The sequence below is a fragment of the Lentinus tigrinus genome (genome assembly GCF_003813185.1).
Source record: "Lentinus tigrinus ALCF2SS1-7 unplaced genomic scaffold L226scaffold_3, whole genome shotgun sequence".
NCBI lineage: Eukaryota > Fungi > Basidiomycota > Agaricomycetes > Polyporales > Polyporaceae > Lentinus > Lentinus tigrinus.
Window position 1 is genome coordinate 1,107,650 of NW_027137912.1, and position 16,910 is coordinate 1,124,559.

At 55.2% G+C, this 16,910-nt stretch overlaps 11 protein-coding genes across 11 annotated transcripts; 6 read left to right on the forward strand and 5 right to left on the reverse strand.

Moving 5' to 3' along the window:
- The first annotated feature begins 85 nt into the window (after positions 1-85).
- Positions 86-1,759, forward strand: L226DRAFT_530314 (uncharacterized protein). Its single transcript, XM_067679827.1, has 4 exons — positions 86-542; positions 828-1,431; positions 1,487-1,577; positions 1,644-1,759. Exons 1-3 carry the CDS (start codon positions 224-226, stop codon positions 1,575-1,577), a joined length of 1,014 nt encoding a protein of 337 aa, XP_067540701.1. The 5' UTR covers positions 86-223; the 3' UTR covers positions 1,644-1,759.
- On the reverse strand, positions 1,491-3,479 carry L226DRAFT_530315 (glutathione synthase). The gene is made up of 5 exons (XM_067679828.1): positions 3,048-3,479; positions 2,846-2,994; positions 2,653-2,784; positions 2,521-2,601; positions 1,491-2,473 (listed from the first exon to the last, which is right to left on the reverse strand). Exons 1-5 carry the CDS (start codon positions 3,426-3,428, stop codon positions 1,690-1,692), a joined length of 1,527 nt encoding a protein of 508 aa, XP_067540702.1. The 5' UTR covers positions 3,429-3,479; the 3' UTR covers positions 1,491-1,689.
- A 45-nt stretch (positions 3,480-3,524) lies between these two features.
- On the reverse strand, positions 3,525-5,073 carry L226DRAFT_530316 (heat shock protein 30). The gene is made up of 4 exons (XM_067679829.1): positions 4,891-5,073; positions 4,691-4,834; positions 4,430-4,635; positions 3,525-4,371 (listed from the first exon to the last, which is right to left on the reverse strand). Exons 1-4 carry the CDS (start codon positions 5,026-5,028, stop codon positions 4,011-4,013), a joined length of 849 nt encoding a protein of 282 aa, XP_067540703.1. The 5' UTR covers positions 5,029-5,073; the 3' UTR covers positions 3,525-4,010.
- An 891-nt stretch (positions 5,074-5,964) lies between these two features.
- L226DRAFT_530319 (uncharacterized protein) lies at positions 5,965-6,928 on the forward strand. Its single transcript, XM_067679830.1, has 4 exons — positions 5,965-6,053; positions 6,106-6,207; positions 6,266-6,635; positions 6,690-6,928. The coding sequence occupies exons 1-4, from the start codon at positions 6,020-6,022 to the stop codon at positions 6,844-6,846; spliced, it is 663 nt and encodes a 220-aa protein (XP_067540704.1). The 5' UTR covers positions 5,965-6,019; the 3' UTR covers positions 6,847-6,928.
- L226DRAFT_500382 (RNA-binding domain-containing protein) lies at positions 6,839-7,949 on the reverse strand. The gene is made up of 5 exons (XM_067677765.1): positions 7,783-7,949; positions 7,608-7,729; positions 7,386-7,551; positions 7,099-7,332; positions 6,839-7,044 (listed from the first exon to the last, which is right to left on the reverse strand). Exons 1-5 carry the CDS (start codon positions 7,891-7,893, stop codon positions 7,000-7,002), a joined length of 678 nt encoding a protein of 225 aa, XP_067540705.1. The 5' UTR covers positions 7,894-7,949; the 3' UTR covers positions 6,839-6,999.
- A 95-nt stretch (positions 7,950-8,044) lies between these two features.
- L226DRAFT_500385 (26S proteasome subunit P45) lies at positions 8,045-10,096 on the forward strand. The gene is made up of 9 exons (XM_067677766.1): positions 8,045-8,141; positions 8,191-8,767; positions 8,821-9,113; positions 9,173-9,341; positions 9,393-9,461; positions 9,521-9,576; positions 9,656-9,692; positions 9,754-9,781; positions 9,843-10,096. Exons 1-8 carry the CDS (start codon positions 8,109-8,111, stop codon positions 9,759-9,761), a joined length of 1,242 nt encoding a protein of 413 aa, XP_067540706.1. The 5' UTR covers positions 8,045-8,108; the 3' UTR covers positions 9,762-9,781; positions 9,843-10,096.
- Positions 10,097-10,616: 520 nt separating this feature from the next.
- On the reverse strand, positions 10,617-12,399 carry L226DRAFT_530322 (pyrroline-5-carboxylate reductase). The gene is made up of 6 exons (XM_067679831.1): positions 11,974-12,399; positions 11,624-11,921; positions 11,389-11,557; positions 11,075-11,324; positions 10,949-11,020; positions 10,617-10,896 (listed from the first exon to the last, which is right to left on the reverse strand). Exons 1-6 carry the CDS (start codon positions 11,996-11,998, stop codon positions 10,769-10,771), a joined length of 942 nt encoding a protein of 313 aa, XP_067540707.1. The 5' UTR covers positions 11,999-12,399; the 3' UTR covers positions 10,617-10,768.
- L226DRAFT_453824 (glycosyl transferase) lies at positions 12,257-12,934 on the forward strand (the record flags this gene model as incomplete). Its single annotated transcript, XM_067675152.1, has 3 exons — positions 12,257-12,524; positions 12,586-12,724; positions 12,793-12,934. The coding sequence occupies 3 exons, from the start codon at positions 12,257-12,259 to the stop codon at positions 12,932-12,934; spliced, it is 549 nt and encodes a 182-aa protein (XP_067540708.1).
- Positions 12,935-13,001: 67 nt separating this feature from the next.
- L226DRAFT_530324 (S-adenosyl-L-methionine-dependent methyltransferase) lies at positions 13,002-14,270 on the forward strand. Its single transcript, XM_067679832.1, has 4 exons — positions 13,002-13,246; positions 13,308-13,544; positions 13,613-13,681; positions 13,739-14,270. Exons 1-4 carry the CDS (start codon positions 13,130-13,132, stop codon positions 14,234-14,236), a joined length of 921 nt encoding a protein of 306 aa, XP_067540709.1. The 5' UTR covers positions 13,002-13,129; the 3' UTR covers positions 14,237-14,270.
- Positions 14,094-15,324, reverse strand: L226DRAFT_530325 (nascent polypeptide-associated complex, alpha subunit). The gene is made up of 4 exons (XM_067679833.1): positions 14,922-15,324; positions 14,786-14,863; positions 14,451-14,727; positions 14,094-14,395 (listed from the first exon to the last, which is right to left on the reverse strand). The coding sequence occupies exons 1-4, from the start codon at positions 15,132-15,134 to the stop codon at positions 14,376-14,378; spliced, it is 588 nt and encodes a 195-aa protein (XP_067540710.1). The 5' UTR covers positions 15,135-15,324; the 3' UTR covers positions 14,094-14,375.
- Positions 15,325-15,460: 136 nt separating this feature from the next.
- Positions 15,461-16,854, forward strand: L226DRAFT_530326 (DUF1264-domain-containing protein). Its single transcript, XM_067679834.1, has 5 exons — positions 15,461-15,964; positions 16,024-16,159; positions 16,215-16,271; positions 16,331-16,376; positions 16,437-16,854. Exons 1-5 carry the CDS (start codon positions 15,840-15,842, stop codon positions 16,763-16,765), a joined length of 693 nt encoding a protein of 230 aa, XP_067540711.1. The 5' UTR covers positions 15,461-15,839; the 3' UTR covers positions 16,766-16,854.
- The last annotated feature ends 56 nt before the right edge of the window (positions 16,855-16,910 follow it).

Sequence of the window (16,910 nt, forward strand, 5' to 3'; positions counted from 1 at the left end):
GTTAGTGGATGAAACGTTCCCTACGCGCGACTGCCCGACAACGCGGCTGCGCACGTGACCCAAAACAGTACACGACGTCAGACAGACAGTTTCGGCAAAGCAAGGACTCTTCTACCCATTGCATACTCGGTCGACGGTGTCGCGCTCTGTAGCGTAAACCTACATTCACATTACGGCAGTCTGATCTGGCTGTCACATCCATCCGGTCAAGTCTCGCTGCACTATGTCTGAAGCAAACTCGAGTGCCCGCGCGACTCCAGTGGACCTCACCCGCTCACCACCTCTACCCGCACCGACTACGGTGTCCAGCCGTTCCCTCCGTCCTCGACGGCAACGCGGCAGGTCATCTGCGGCATCCTCTGCTGTCTCCTCGTCCAGATCACGCTCACAGTCCCAGGCGGGAGAGAGTTCGCGACCTATTCGCACTGATGATCCTGCGGATGCCTCAGGTCGCGGAGACGTCAAGTTGAAGAGGAGGCATTCAGAATCTCCGGCAGCAGGTGGCGGTGGTAGAGCCAGGAAGAAGAGGACGAATAAGTCAGGTGAGTAATATGTTGAGCGGATGGACGACGCCTTCGCGGACGTTGAGTGACAAACGGTCGAAGTCTCCATGAATACCCGGTGAAATTGAGATCATGCCTGGTTGTATGGATCTCACATGAGGCTCCTTATCGAGCACCCGGCAGCGGGCGTATGTACTCTTGAATTGGAGCATCGGACAAATCCGACTCTAATGTAGCTGCAGCATGAGGTTTTCCCGTATGTTCTGATTCTCTTGCACCGCTCACAAGTGTCGATGCGTTACTAACTCATGTTCCCGCCTGCAGATCGCACTCACGCTGCCAGTGGCGGAAGCGACGAGACGCTTTCTCCCTCAGCAGGCGTGAGCGGCGCGGATGAGTCGGTGTCCGACAACCAGTCTCCAGACTTTGAGCGCATGGCCGGTTCCATGCTTGCGATGTCGAACACCAGTATCCTCTCCGATGACCCTGCGGAAGCATTCCAACAGATGGTCGACAAGCACCTCGCCGGTTCCTCCGGCGCAATGTCTACCCCGGACAATACTCTTTCTTGTGGTGAAGAGCCCCTCGCTAGCGGCGCGGAACGCGATCATAATCCTGCTTCCCCCGCGCAGCCAAGCAGAGGGCCATCCCCGCTCATCGAGCCTAGTGATGACGAGGACAGCCCATTAGCATCTTCGTCAAGTGGGGAGGGTCCAAGACGACAGACGAAGTTGCCTGAGGCAGTACCCATACAGGAGGGCGAACCACTGGCGGCGTACAATTGCCCGATATGTTTTTCTGCCCCGACGAATGCCACTATCACACCCTGCGGTCACATCCTATGCGGCGAGTGCCTCTTCACCGCCGTTAAGACGTCCATCCAGCGCGCCGCATACACATTGCCTCACGGAGAGCATATGATAGCTAGGTTCGTAAGCTTATGATTGCCTCCAAGTTTGCAGCGTGTTGATTGATCCCTGCAGGTGCCCAGTGTGCAGAGCCCCCATCCCTGGATGGGATGGTAGAGGTGGCGGAGTCATTGGGTTGAGACCTCGCGCGGTGTTCAGCCTCTAGGTCAGTCTCCGGTCTGTATGGGTATTCCGCTTTGAGCAATCACGACCAACACGAGGCCCTTGTAAGAACTTCTAGCATCGTACAATTCACTTATGACTTCAAGCGCAATCCTTCAGTCCACCAGAACCAGGGAATCCAAGACAGAGAACCCAGCGGCAACGCCTCCCTCATTGCTATCCTTGCCTTTCGTCCTGAGCAGCCATCCTACCTCCTTTTCCTCGATACTCTTCTCCGGACCTCCAAACAACGCCCACCCGAAGATGCCTAACTCGCTCACCACCTCCGCCTTCACCGCTCCCTCCGTACCACTTCCCGCACGTACGAGGTAGTTGCCTAGCCCTTCCGGCGTCTTGATAAGCTCCATGGCGATCCACGCTTCCTGCTCGCTCTCGGGCAGGGTATCCAGGAAGCTTGTTATATCTTCTTTGTAGACGTTGTTGCCTCCGCCTTCCCGTTGAGGCTTGAGCACGAGATTGAGGGCTCCTTGACGTGCTCGTATAACGCCCTCGGTGTGGTCGCCGCCTGGTTCCTTCAGCGCCCACATGTTCATCCAAGTCGAACGAAGGTCAGGAGACACGTCGTGGAGGAAGCGCTCCATCTCCCCGAGCTGTGTCAAGACCTGCTGGACTTTCTTGCCGCCTGCAAGTTGCAGCGGTATTGACGGGCATTGAATGGCGACGGAGCTCTCGAGCAGCTGGCGGGTCGAGTAATGTCGCGGGGTGGGATAGTCGTTCGGCGTATAGCCCGCCCGGAAATACACGGTAGAGATCTCCACCGACTCCGAACCATCAGGGAGTAGACCGGGCAGCCTGACTTGCAGGACACGAGAGCCGGTCAGAACTTGCGCGGAAACCGCAAGCTCGTCGAAGGTCTGGCGGATGACATGTATCGAATGCCTGTAGGAGGTGAGGACTCGTCTCTGTGACTAGTTATGCGTACGAACTTTTCAATCAGCTCGTATTCTAGCCAGCGTTGATCGAAGACATTCCTCTCTCCTGGTTGAACGACGAAGAGAATCCACGCGCTGCGTATCATTAGGTGGCGACCCACGGGTAGAGATGTATCGTGAACGCACGAGGTTGCACCGTAGGTTCGATGGGCACTAGCGAGTCCTTCCACCAGCCCAGCAATTGTTTCATTCGGCGGCAAATTGTCGGGCTTCAGGTAAGGCGAACTGTTGAAGTACTCCGTTGTAGCCGCGAGATACCTAGAAAAGGGTCATGGTTGAGTTGCAGAGTTGGGAGTGACGCAGGACACGACTGCACTACCTGTGCATCTGCGCGACATTCTGAGATAGTGCGCCAAAGGACGAGGAGATGGTATTGAATTCGACCTGCTTCAGGGACACCGTAGGCGCACCATCTGTGTCCGCAGAGTGCAGGAGATAGTCCGATCTGAAGAGGCCAAGGTGGCGAGACTACACACTTGCACCCTCCAGCTCCGCTTCGCAAAGAACAGCTGGTCGCGTACCTGATGAATGCCTTGGTCGCGCAAGCTCTTCCATATTCTCCACAAATGGCCCGTGAACTCATCGACGCGTCCAACCCCACGCTCCGCACCCATTACTCGATCCAGGAATTCTTCGTCCATCGCGACGCGCGCATATAGCACATTGTACTCTCTTTGCAGCCTCTTCGCTAGCTCGAACTGCTTGCGCGGGAATGGAGAGGGAAAGAGCGCGAGCGGTGCGTGGATTGCCGACGTCGGTGCAGGCGGTTGTACATTCGCGGGTGGGAGGCAGATCAGTCCATGCGAAAGTGCATATGTCGTCGCGAGCAGAGTCAACTGCTCGCGTTGTTGATCAGATATCTCTGGCGGCCACTGCGGGGGCGGAGAGGAGCTGCTAGTCATGGTAAGAGGTAACGTTAACTTCGATGAGTGCGGAAAGTATGACAAACTTCAACGTCCGCCACGAGGAGGAACAGCGCGCTGCTGATTACATGACATCCTCGGGTTGCATAAGGTAATCAGCGGCGGAAATCACTACTACTGTCAGCAGGTGTGTGCACAGAATGGCGCAAGCACGACCAATGCGGAACTGTCGAATCGATCGCCCGCTTGACTTCATAACATGTATGCGCACGTAAGGTCACTGGGGATCGCGACACGATGACGCATGTACGCAACGTCCAAAAGCGCGGTAATTCAAGTACTTAACCACCAGAGACTCGCCAGACCAACACACAACGCTGTTCGCAAAACCGATTATGCGGTGACATTAAGCGAATGTTGTACAACAGTGAAGGGGTAATATACAGCAAGGGGAGGAGGGGGGAGTAAAGGGTAATTGAAGGTAAGTTGCGTAGAACGAATGGTATTACATATTAAAGGTGGGTCGTAAACGTGAAAGAGGTCGTCGTATGAAAGCGGCGTAAATTTTCGTGGCCTGGTCGTATGAGCGAAGAGGATCATGAGAAGATATCAAGGAAGGTATTAAACATTCCCTGCAGCGCCAGTCGAGGTGACTGGAGCCGCGGGGGCTTGGGTGGTCTGCAGGTGGGCGGCCGACTTGTCCGTGTACTTGCCCGAGTGCAAGCCGAACGTCGCATAGTCGACACCGCGCAGTTCCCAAAGGAAGAAGAACAGGAAGATGGGGCCCGCAAAGATATCAAGGATACCGTACCAAATCATCTCTGAGGTTACTGAGATGACGTTGCCACCCTCAGCACAGGCCCATGCGATGGGGTAGAGGAGGAGTAGCAGGGACAGGTAGCCGGCAGCGAATAGGTAACCCTTGCGAAGGACGCCTCCAGCGGCGAAGGTCGTGTGAGGACCATGCCAGAGAAGGACGTACCTAGTGTGAAGAAAGTCAGCTACAACTTCATCACAGAATTCGTAGACGACACACGTACCAGATGTAGAACAAGGCAGCCACACCGAACACATAGTAACCCCACTTGTAGGTGCTGGGCACCAGGGCTGCTACGAGGCCGGTGATGACAAGAACAATGGCCATGAACAGGGTCGTGAAGATATCCGAGAGCGATAGACCGGTGGCGAGGAGCAGCTCCAAGAGCAGCAACGGGAAGGTGATGAACCAGTTGATATACCGAACATACTGCAGATCATCGTGTCAGACACAATAGCGAGAGCTTAAGGGAACATATGCATACCCAGATCTGGCGAGTGCCGTCGCCTCTGAACTCAACCGACACTGGGGTTGCGCCAAGATCGGATGCCATGGAGAAGTATGCCAATGCACCGGTTGTCAGCACAACGACAGCTATTTGGTGGAACAGACGCGCTCCACGCGGTCTCTGTAAGTAGTAGGTGGTCAGCGATGACATATACAGTGACGGAAGGGGCAACATACGCTGAACGTCCACCCGACGACGGCGAGTAAAGAAACACCGAAAATTGAGAACGCGGCCCAAAGCCAGTCAGACCCGTGGGTGGTCAGATGGTAGGTGCCGCTGGGCGGGTTAATGCCGAGTGCGTCGTTGCCAGCCATTCGTGTGAGGAGTGAAGAAGGTGTGCGTATAATTGGAAATGTAGTGGGGTGGTGAGGGAGGTCGAAATTGACGAGGCTCTATCGGCCTTCTCGTGGAGCGTTTTATACAGGACGCCGACTTTCCAAGACGTCCGAAGAACATGTCTGGTCGTCCCGAAGTCGTGCATAATCGGGCCCAGCTGAGTCATGAGTTTTAGAAGTCTGGGTCGGGATGCGCTCGACGACGGCTTCGTGAACATTCTCTGGGTTCTGGTCAGCTAGCACGGCGGGCTCACTTTGCGTCATAGCTTGTTTCGTGTAGGCCGATGCTGAGCGAGACCGTCCAGGCCTAGGAGGACGAGAGCGATATGACAGTGCTCGTCCGACAAACGCCGTATGAACCACTCGGGAAGAACCGCACCTGACGGACATAAGCTTTCCGAAGTCGACAGAGTTCCGTGGGATGAAGCCGCGACCTCCGATGCACATACGATAGTGGCCACGAAGATCCGACCAGAGGCAGCAGCTGTCGTACCCCAGTCCATATTGGTCTAGACCCGCTCGGATATGATCAAGACTGCAGATAAACGTGAGCCAGGCCTACAGTTGTCTGTGCACGTGAAGACGTGCGGGGCGGGTCACATACAACATAGGAGTCGGCAAGTCTAGAATTCAATAAACCTCGTCGCCGAGTCTCGCCGTCCCGAGTGTTCACGATGCCCACGCACTTCTCCGAGGTGTAGCTGCTAGCTGAAACATGTCGGGGCGCATTCAAGCCAAAGGTGAACAGAGAAGATTACATATACATGGTTGTCTGTGCAGAGTTCTCATGCCACGAGACGTCGACACCAATGGCAGACTCGGAGCAGGGCAGACCAGATACTAGTCAGAGACGCTTGTACCGCGCGCCTGGGTCCGAAGCGGCCAGCGCGCCCTACTACTAGCGCGTCGCCGTCACCTGGACATTCCCCTCCCTCTCAAAACCGATTAGGTCCTTGCGAGACTTCCTCCCATGAGTACTCAGGCAGTGACACAAGCTACGCAGAGTGAGTAGTTCGCTCCAGACTCTTAGCGCATCCGGCTGAGTCGTCTCCGTAGGGCTCAGGCTTCACGTAGGTCTGGCCGGGCTACCTCGCACTGCACTTCCAACCGACTTGCAGAGGTTTTGTGGGAAGGCGAAGGTTGAGAACGTCGCTCATGGTATGTTTCATTGCCGGATGTACGAGGATTGAGCACCGACAGGATGCCATGAACCCAGTCGCAATAAACTACAAGCGTTTCAGACCGAATGGAACGGCCACCCTTGCTTTCTCCCGACCAGAGTATGTGCCGGCAGCTATCAAGGCGTTAGATAAAACTGTACTCGGGGGCAAGACCATCAAAGCCAGCATCCTCGACTCTGTCCGCGACGCGTCCCGTATGCGTGGTCAGAAAGGATTACTCGAAGCTGGACAGAGAGGTGTTATAAGAGGAGACGGTCCGGATGCTGGCATCACTGGTGGAGGCAAGAACGTGGTATTGTATGGTCTACCTGGTCGTTTGGTAGCTGGCGTTTTGGCGGAACAATTGCGTCAATTCAAGATCGCAGGGTTGGACCAGGGGAAGCCGGTGTTGATCAAGCTCGAATCGTGCGTGTGCGCCATCTTCATACGATTCATCGCTCACTTATGCCTATTCTGTAGAGGGAAGGGCTCAGCAGCTGGGGCTACCTCTCGTTGGCTCTGTCGTATGGAATCTGTCTCTGAGGCATACCGCCTCGTCCGCACTATACACATGCAGCAGTGGCGACCAGACTTACACGGCGACAAGTTTGTGGTCCGCGCTGCTGTGATTTCGTAGTGCTCTGAGTCCATGACCTATATTTCGCCCGTTTATTTTATGATCATATAATGCATTGTGTCGAGAGGAAGCAGATCGTGCAATAAGGTAGTGTGAAGAGGTGGAAGGAAGGTACGGTTCAGTCCAAAAGAAATATCGTGAGTCGGTCTCCGCTCACATACGGCCTGCATCGTGTTCCTCAACCTTCGGGCGAGGTTCCTGCATGTTCTCGTTTCAGCTTCGAGCTCGGGAAGGTCTACTGGATGTACGCACCCCGCGTCCGCTGTCGCCTTCGTCCTCCGGAGACCTGGCACGCTTGAGAGGGTTCTCAACGGTGTGTTCAGTATCCTTCCAGTCGCCACCACCTCCAGCGACAGCCCCAGGAACGTCCTGCGCGTCGTTGTATCGCTCCTCCATCTCTCTCTTGCGTTCGATTTCGGCCCGCTGTGCTTGCGCACCCCAGCCTCCACGACCTGGATCGTAATCCTGCCTGTGTTCATCTCGGACCTGCGGACAGTCGCCTCAGCAAGCCGAGAAAGGAAGTAATTGGACATGCGTACCTGTCCCCCACTCTTTCCTCTACCAAATTGGCGGCCATCCCGGTAGCCGAGGTCGAGGTCGCATCGAATGATACGCTCATCTAGCTTGGTACCACTTATGTACCGCAGACAAGCTAGCGCTTCTGCATGGCTGTAGTACTCAACAAAGCAAAACCCACACGGTGTCCTGAACAGCATTGATAGTCAGATAAATAGCTACAACGGCACAAGACAAGGACGCACCTGGTGTTGCGGTCGAGCCCCATGATTATACGCTTGATACCTCCACCATCTTCCGGATTCGTACATTTTGAAAACAATTCGTATATCTGTTCCTCAGTAGTGTAAAAGCTCAGGTTCCCGACCTGTACGACACCCTTAGTCCGGTGTTCCTATCAGGAGCGGAAGTGTGGCGCACATAAAGGGTGCTTGTTTTCGAAAGCAGGTCATTCTGCGTTTGGCGGTCCACCCGTGATTGAGAGTCCTTGTAGTTGGATGGTTGGTCCAGAGGGGTGACTATATGCGCCATGGCGACTGCTAGCGTTGCAAAGCGTATGAATTCGAGGGGTGGGTGGACGTCCAGCGAAGAACGCTACCACCTCACAAGCGCTCGAAGCGCCAGTTCCACGAGCTCACGTGCCTGCGCTCGACGCGTCTTCGCTGAGCGGCCGCGTCAGCTCTGCATCTCACACCGACCGTCTTCACTTTACTGCCACCCGTTCCTCACCCCCATCGCTATCAACTATGGATGAACTAGGCGTCGAAATTCAGAAGCAGGTTGGTCACTCCTTGCTCTTGTATCAATACGTGCTGAAACGATGTGCAGGAGCCTACCTTTGAGACCGTGGTGGAGGAGAAGACCGCGCTCCTACAGGAGCTAGAGTCGGAGGAGGATTTGTACATCAAGTACAAGAAGCTGGCGCGGCATCTGGAAATGCTCGATATTCAGGAGAGCTATATCAAGGATGAGCAGGCGAACCTCAAGCGCGAACTCATCCGCGCCCAGGAGGAAGTGAAGCGAATCCAGTCTGTCCCACTCGTCATCGGCCAGTTCCTAGAGCCCATAGATCAGCACACCGGCATCGTCGGCTCAACAACTGGTTCGAACTATGTCGTCCGCATTCTCTCCACTCTCGACCGCGAACTGTTAAAACCCTCGTCATCTGTGGCTCTCCATCGGCACTCCAACGCGCTCGTCGACATCCTTCCTCCAGAAGCCGACTCTTCGATCGCAATGCTTGGGAAGGAGGAGCGACCCGACGTGTCTTACCAAGACATTGGTGGCATGGACGCACAGAAGCAGGAAATACGGGAGGCCGTTGAGCTGCCACTGACGCACTTCGATCTGTACAAGAAGATCGGTATCGACCCCCCTCGTGGTGTTCTGCTGTACGGTCCCCCAGGTTCGTCTCGACGCTCGCCTACATCCTGGCAGTCATTCATGTTTTATTCACAGGTACTGGCAAGACCATGCTGGTCAAAGCAGTCGCGCACCATACAACGGCATCCTTCATCCGCGTTGTGGGAAGCGAGTTCGTGCAGAAGTACCTCGGGGAGGGTCCCCGTATGGTCCGCGACGTCTTCCGGTTGGCACGCGAGAACGCCCCTGCGATCATCTTCATTGACGAAATTGACGCAATTGCAACGAAGCGTTTCGACGCGCAAACTGGTGCCGACCGTGAAGTTCAGCGTATCCTGCTTGAGTTGCTGAACCAGATGGACGGTTTCGACCAAGGGAGCAATGTCAAGGTCTGTGAAGGATGAACCCTTGTTCTCTGACATCTAATGCTGACCTTCTGCGAGAATAGGTCATCATGGCCACCAACCGTGCGGACACGCTCGATCCTGCATTGCTCCGGCCCGGCCGTCTCGACCGGAAGATCGAATTCCCTCTACCGTCGCGACGAGAGAAACGTCTTATCTTCCAGACTGTCACGAACAAGATGAACCTTGGCCCCGACGTTGACCTGGAAGACTGTAGGTAGTCCGTGCGTTCCTGGACGTCGATGTTCTCATTGCATGCTGCAGATGTCTCTAGACCAGAACGACTATCGTCTGCCGAGATTACTGCCATCGTACAGGCCGCTGGTCTTCAAGGTATGTATCTCATCTCGTCACGGACAGTTGTAGGAAGGCGCTCATTGGATCGCTGTTAGCGGTACGAAAGAACCGATACGTTGTGCTGCCTGTGGACTTCGAGGAAGCGTGGAAAGTAAGTTGTTTGACGCTGTTTGGCCCATCAGCGCCGAAAATATTTGAGCTCACCTCTCTCTCTTTTCCGCGCCCACCAGCAAAACGTCAAACGCGCCGACGAAACGTTGGACTTCTGTATGTTTCTTCTCCCATGTCCCTCTCTGCGACGGCCTGATCTCATTTTCTCCCCTCGTAGACCGGTAATCGCTGTCATTGTTGTCGTGGTACGTGTGTCTGCGTGACGTGTTGATGACAATTGTGCTGACCGTGGACCACTCTCGACAGGTCGCATCTGTATTCTACTGGACAATATATTCTTCGCATCTCTTTCGCTGTGTGTATGCTGTGAGTGTTTCCTAGTCAAATTACGCTCTACACTTTAGTGCCCCATCGGCCTTCCCATCGGCGGGGCATTCATTCAATGGAGCAAGATCGATCCTACTTTTTCCCGTATTTTGCCTCTCCTTCTATCGACCTTCATGGTTGTGGCGAAACGTGTTTACACTTTCTTCGTATGGATGGAGTGGTTCACAGGCGGGAGACATCCCTCAAAGAGAAAGCCTCAGTTCCTTAGTAGTTCTTGGTACGTCAACCCTCCACTCCTCTGCATGCGACATTCTAACTGCTGGTCTTCAGTATATGTAGCGCAACAATATATCTTTAACATTCGCGGACTTCCTTACTCACGTCTGTCTCTTTGTTTCTCTATCTGCCGCTCTCCAACACTCTGGGTGACGTTTATACTTCACACGTTCATCCTCATTTTATGGGAGCGAGATCGATTCTTTTCCGTTGCTCTAGCGGTTGTCCTCAGACCTAGTGGGGGTCGCCGACTGGTATAGACGGATACATCGCGCTCCTCTGTCATGTACTGTCTCACATTCACGAAATATATCTGTCGTCTTATGCATGTGCCGGTTCATCTACACCGGCCGTTGAAAGCGTAAGTACATCATCTCTTTTTGTCTTCTGTCGCTCCCAGACCAGTGGATGGCGTGCAGCTTCTTGCCCCCATCGTCAGTAGGAGGAGCAAAATGGATGCATGCACAATATCCGTCTCCTTGGCGGTGCCCTTGTGATCCGTCGGGGGTGCCGAATGATAAAGGCGGTTACATCCTTCAATCTGTATCCACTGTCTACGTACGTACGGTACATCATGGTTATACAAGGTGCACAATACAATTCTGTTTTATGGGACTACGCGTGAAACCTTACTTTTTCGCCGGTTGCCCGAGCTCGCTTGCTCTCTCCGTAGCAACTTGGATGGCCCGGGCAATGGTAGACCGCACACGGCCATCCTCCATAGCAAGCAAGCCAGCAATCGTGCAACCGCCCGGAGCTACAGGGGGCCTGAGTACTCTTCAAAAGGGTAGCAAATTCGGAACGCTCACTGGTCACGGCATCCTTGAGTTGCGCAGGATGAGTTCCGGCTTGCAAGGTCATGCGCGCAGCGCCTTGCAAAGCTGGAACCCGAGTGAATCCCCATAGCAACGCTTCCAATGTGACTGAATACGTACTTTGCGCCGCAAGCTCGAGTGCCTCCGCGCGAGGCAGTCCCATCATTACGCCGCCATCTGCCATAGCCTCAAGGAAGATACATGCGAACGCAGGCCCGGAGCCGGAAAGCGCGGTGCACGCGTCGAAGTGCTTCTCCTCGAGGAATCGACACCGGCCGATGGACGAGAATATATTGAGTATGATGGTCCGCTCAAGCTCCGACTCTTCCGAGGGCGGAAGGGAGCTGACGACGGTCATGCCCTCCCGGATCTAGCGCGACATGTGAGAAATCGGCCAGGGTGGGAGGCGTGGTTATAGATGGGGATATACGGACTTTGCAGGGGGTGTTGGGCATCGCGCGGACGACTTTGGTGGACGGCGGGACCATCGCCTCGAGCTGCGCGATGGTGACACCGGCGAGGATGCTGATGAGGAGTTTGCCCTCGAGAGCCTCCTTCATCCCGGCCTCGCTAAGGATTGTCTTCGCCAACTGAGGCTTGCAGCTACATAGATGTGCCCGTCCGCAGTCTATCACCACAGAAGGGACAGAGACATGGAGATGATCTCACCATAGCAAGACGACATTGGACTGGCGCACCGCATCCACATTGCGCCCCTGCACGATCTCGACACTCCGGCCGAGGTTTCCTGCCGCGAAGAAGGCGGTACCGAGCTTCTTCGCGGTCTCCTCGCGGCTCACGCAGGCGATGAAGCGGGATGGAAGCGATTCGTCCTCGAGGGTCTGGGGGGTGACTGTGCCTGAGGTGTGCGACTCCCATTTCGGCTGGGGGACGAAAGTTGCTGGGTTTTTGGCGTCAAGGCTGGCGAGGACGCCGGAGAGGATGGCAACGCCCATGGTGCCGCATCCTAGGCGAATGATGAACACGGGGCAAAGAGCAGACGAGAGGAAGAGAGAAACCTAGCACGCAAAGAGTGTAGCCCATTTTGGTGGAGGAGAGGGAGGTCAGCTGAAGAGGCGGAAGGGCTCTGCACTGGGAGAGAACAAATCTGATCAAATCTCGGTGGAGAAACGACAGAAGGGCTCGGAGCTGCGCTGCTATATGAACGGAAGAGCAGCGGCGTCAAGAGAGGATGCGCACAAGCTCAGCCTGCACTGTCCTCAACCCGAGCCTCGCTGACCACGCACCCTGCCGACCATGTCCGAGTCATCTTCCTCGTCTTCGCCCTCGCCTACCCCTAGCATGCATGTCTTCGTCACCGTCGGATCCACCCGCTTCGACGCGCTCGTCCAGCAGGTCCTCTCCGAGCCTGTTCTCGACGTGCTCTACAGGAGAGGCTACCGGACCCTCGACGTCCAATGTGGCAACTCTGATTTCGACGCCTCGCTCCTCCGCCGGGATGCCGACGACCACTGGCAGCGTGCCGGCGACCTCGAGACAAGCATCTGGCGATTCAAGCCGTCTCTCAAGGAGGACTACGAACGTGCTGATCTGATTATCAGCCATGCTGGTACGTGATGTGCATTTTCCTTCCTCGCACGCTAGCTCGGTCCTACCCCACACCTGCCTAGGCTCCGGCACGATCATAGACGTTCTCAGGCTCAAGAAGCCTCTCATCGTCATCCCCAACCCCACCCTGCTCGACAACCACCAGGCCGAGCTCTCGGACGCACTCGCAGGGCTCGGGCATTTGAGGTCATCGACGGTCGCGTGAGTTCGCTTCCGCTCAAGTGAATTGCGTCTCTTTCGCCACTAACGCTATCATCCATGCTGTGCAGTGATTTACCTCAGGCCATCGAAGGACTCGACACGTCCACCCTCGTGCCGTTCCCGCAGTTCGACGGCAGCAGGTTCCGGGAGCTGCTCGACGAGGAGATGGGCTACTACGATCACAGTCGGGAGACAGGCGCACGGCACTGACGCCGGACCAGGTGCACGTTTCGTTTTCTACTCTTGTTTTGAGGGCTTCTTGTATCGCTGTCATCATCGTCCATCGTCCATTGTCCGTTGACCACCACAACCCGCATACTGCTGTATACCCCCACTCCATTGTATCAATCTATCCTGGATTCTCGTTTTCGTACCAGCCTCGTCTGAATCGCCGTCAAGTTGAAGATGCCCGAAGTGAAGCCGACGACCGTGGCTTCTGAGAATCCCCAGACGTATGAAGACGTCCACGTCCATGCTGTATATGACGAGATTGCCCCACACTTCTCGTCTACACGGTACAAGGTGCTTGCCTGCTCTTCTATTCGCCCCGATGCATTCAAATGCTAATCCGGTGCTTCTGCAGCCCTGGCCCATCATTGCCGCCTTCCTGTCTTCCCTACCCACCGGTTCAGTCGGCGTTGACCTCGGTACAGGCAATGGGAAATACTTGCCGCTGCCCTCAGACAGACCTGGTGCCGTGTGGACTATCGGGCTCGACCGAAGCATCAACCTCCTTAAGCTCGCGAAACGAGCAGGAGATGTTGATCGCGAGGTTGTTTGGGGAGATGTCCTGGACAATCCATGGCGGAGGGGAGCCTTCGTCAGTACTCGGCTAGACTTACTAGATCACCCTCCGAACGCTTTTGACAACTGAACCGCGCATTGCAGGACTACGCGATCTCGATAGCGACGATCCACCATCTTGCCACACCGGAACGGCGCAAGGTAGCAGTGCAGGTACATGTACACCATGCTACATCTCCATATACAAGCCTGACAGAGATGTTCATGTAGCGAGTACTCGAGGCGATCTGTCCTTCACATGGACGCGCTTTGATCTATGTCTGGGCTATCGAGCAGGACGAACTCTCGAAACGCAACATTCCTACCGACGCAGACGAAGACCGGCGACACACTGCATCTACCGACCAGGCAAAAGGCCAGGACGTGTTCGTGCCATGGGTCCTTGCGCAACCCGCAGAAGCAAAACCCAAGACGCGGCGGAGAGAGAAGTCAGGGCAGGCTAGGACGCCAGAACCAGCGGAGGCAGGCGCAGAGGCACAGCAAGCCCCACCGAAAGTCTTCAATAGGTACTACCACATGTTTGCGAAGGGCGAGCTGTGCGAGCTGGTCGCCGATGCGGCGAAGGAGCTGGGCCTGACGCTGGGGGACACGTCCAGTGGAGATGTCAGGGAAACAGGTCAATCTAGCAAGGAGCATGGCGTGCAGATCGTGCAAGATGGCTGGGAGAGGTCGAACTACTATGTCGAGTTGCGTCGTTGGGAGCGATGACAGTTTTTCTCATCAAAATTTTGGACGGTGCGGCACACGGGATGTACTGTGTGATCATCGACAAGCCCAGCAGGTGCATTTTGAGCGTGGTATGACAAGGCAAAGCAATGTGGTAATGATACAGTGCAACACAACAAGATCACTCGCTCGCGGCCATGACTGCACGGGCGCGTCAGCACAATTATGTCGAAGAGGGGAAGATAGTAGTACGCACTAGCGTTGATCAGGTCACCTCCGCTCTCCTTCAATACACGCACGGCCTTGGCGCGTGAGCAGCCAACCTGCTGAATGACAAGCTCGATGTCCTTCGGGTCGACACCAGTCTCGTCCACGTTGCCGTCTTCCTCGACCGCCTCGAGCTCAGGGATGTCGTCATCGTCATCGTCGCCACCACCGACACCGGAGCTCTGGAGGTTGGGCATGCCCGCACCAGCACCGCTTGCGAGGTGCTGGGCAGCGGAAAGCTGAGCTTGCGAGTTCATGTCCTCAATCTGACGTCCTCGTGGTCAACAACCTCGCTAATGCACGAATCAGTTATGTGACACGCACCTTCGCCTCACCAAAGACGATGTAGCAGTCGCTGTTGGGCGACTTGTACACGTCGGGAGACGCGATCACGAACAGAACCTGCGATCATACCCGTCAACACACTCCCGCATACAATTGTATCGGTTCTAAAACGTACGTTCTTTGGCCTCCTGAGGGTGACACGAGTGATACCAGCGACCTTCTTCAGGCCAAGGGAGAGCAACGCCTTCCTCGCCTTGCGCTCCGAACGCGACTGGATCTTGTCAAGCGCAGCCTGCGAGGTGGGGTCCTCGTCGTGGTCGTGGGGGTGGTCGTGATCATGCTCGTGATCAGAGTGGTCGGAGTGGACTTCCTCGATGGTGGCAGACATCTGTACGCAAAGGCGAACGATGTCAGCGCCTGTCGGTACATCCAGAAGGGCGTGCAGCAATCCATCGCTATCGGGAGGTCCACGGAGCGCATGATTGATCTACAGATCGTCGAGATGCATGCAGACGAAGAATCGCGCTCACCGTTGTTTTTGGTGGGGAAGACGAGTCGTGGGGGCTGCTCGCTGTCGTGAATGGTGGCGGAGGGCGGAGACGCGTAACCCTAACCCAGGGGGTCCGGACGCATATGGTATGCAGGCGTCAAGGGCATCATCCTCCAAATTAACCCTAAGTACATGCAGATCAGACTCAGGTTCAAGGAAGTACTCGCGACTTGAACTATGATCATGACTCTTCTGGTTTTCGAGTGTTCCCCGGCATTCTCACACTGGGCACCATACGACCGCAGGCTGTCTCATACCGCGACAAACTCTCTGCCTACCATGACCCACTGGGCGACGTGCTATATCGCAGTCCGATGCGCAACTGGCTATTCGCTACAGCCACCTTGTGAACACGGCATAAAGTGAAGTGTGTTCAGTTCAGGGCTGGCATCATTTAGGGGCGGGCGCATCCTTCGATCCTTAACCAACTCCACACACCGTGATGAGCGACTAACGTCATATCTGGTCTTCTTGGGATTAAAAGACTTCGTGCTTGGCCAATGGCCCGGTCATCCCTATCCTGCCTTTCCTATGCCAGCAAGCATGCAGCCCGAGTCCAAGCAGGCTACCTACCATTCCGCCACTTACCATGCCGCGGGGAGTGCAATCATGAGCTTTACGCCAATCAACCAAATACACCAGCATTTGTGCGCATTCCATGTATACGCGTACGTGTACTCATCGCTTTGCTTCATTGACCTTCCTGTAACCATCAAATTTATGGCAGGTCCGATCACGACCGCCATGTCGAGGCACACCACTTCTGCAAGCACTTGTCCCACGACTTCCACCAATGCGTCATCTACGATTCGGACAAACCGGACGCGAAGCTAATTGGTATTGAGTACATTGTTTCCGAGAGGGTACGTGTTATGATCAATGTGCCCTTGACTATCGTGGCTCTAACATAGCTTGCAGATATTCAAAACTCTGCCGCAGGAAGAGAAGAAGTACTGGCATTCTCACAAGTATGAGGCGAGTGAGAGGTCGCACTACTGATATACATACGCACCGACTCTGACATAAATGTCAAGGTTGAGAGCGGCTTACTCCAGCTTGCGCCGAAGTCCTTCGTGCCAGGTGCGCCAGTGATTTGTGGGTCCCGCATGCTCGTGCTGACGCGCCATGTATGCATTGCAGGCGTTGCGACCGATGTCGCTGAGCAGCCCGCCATGCTCGAGCTGTACCAGAGCTACGGCAAGACAATCCATACTTGGGCGATCGACGTTCATCCAGACCTTCCGCTCGGACCTCCGAACCTCATGATGTCATGCATCGGCGATGGCCAAGGTCCCCCTGCTGAGATGCTCAAAGCGAGAGATACGGCGTCTGGCCAGGATACGATGGCGAAGCGAGAGATCCGCAAGGGTTATTTGCCGCCTTACGAAAGAGACGAAGCGGCAGATGAATGGGCGAAGACTGGGAAAGGTGTTGAGTTCGTGGTTAATGAAATGCCCGTTAGAAAGTAAAGGGTGTTATATCATGGCGATGACGCGACCGTCGGGTACCATTAGTGATTTTGTACGAATAGTTGGTGTGGAAGTAGGAATGTGGCACGAATTCTTCTTCGATCTCGAGTTTGGCACCACCCAGTGGGTGGTTCTGCTAGCGCTT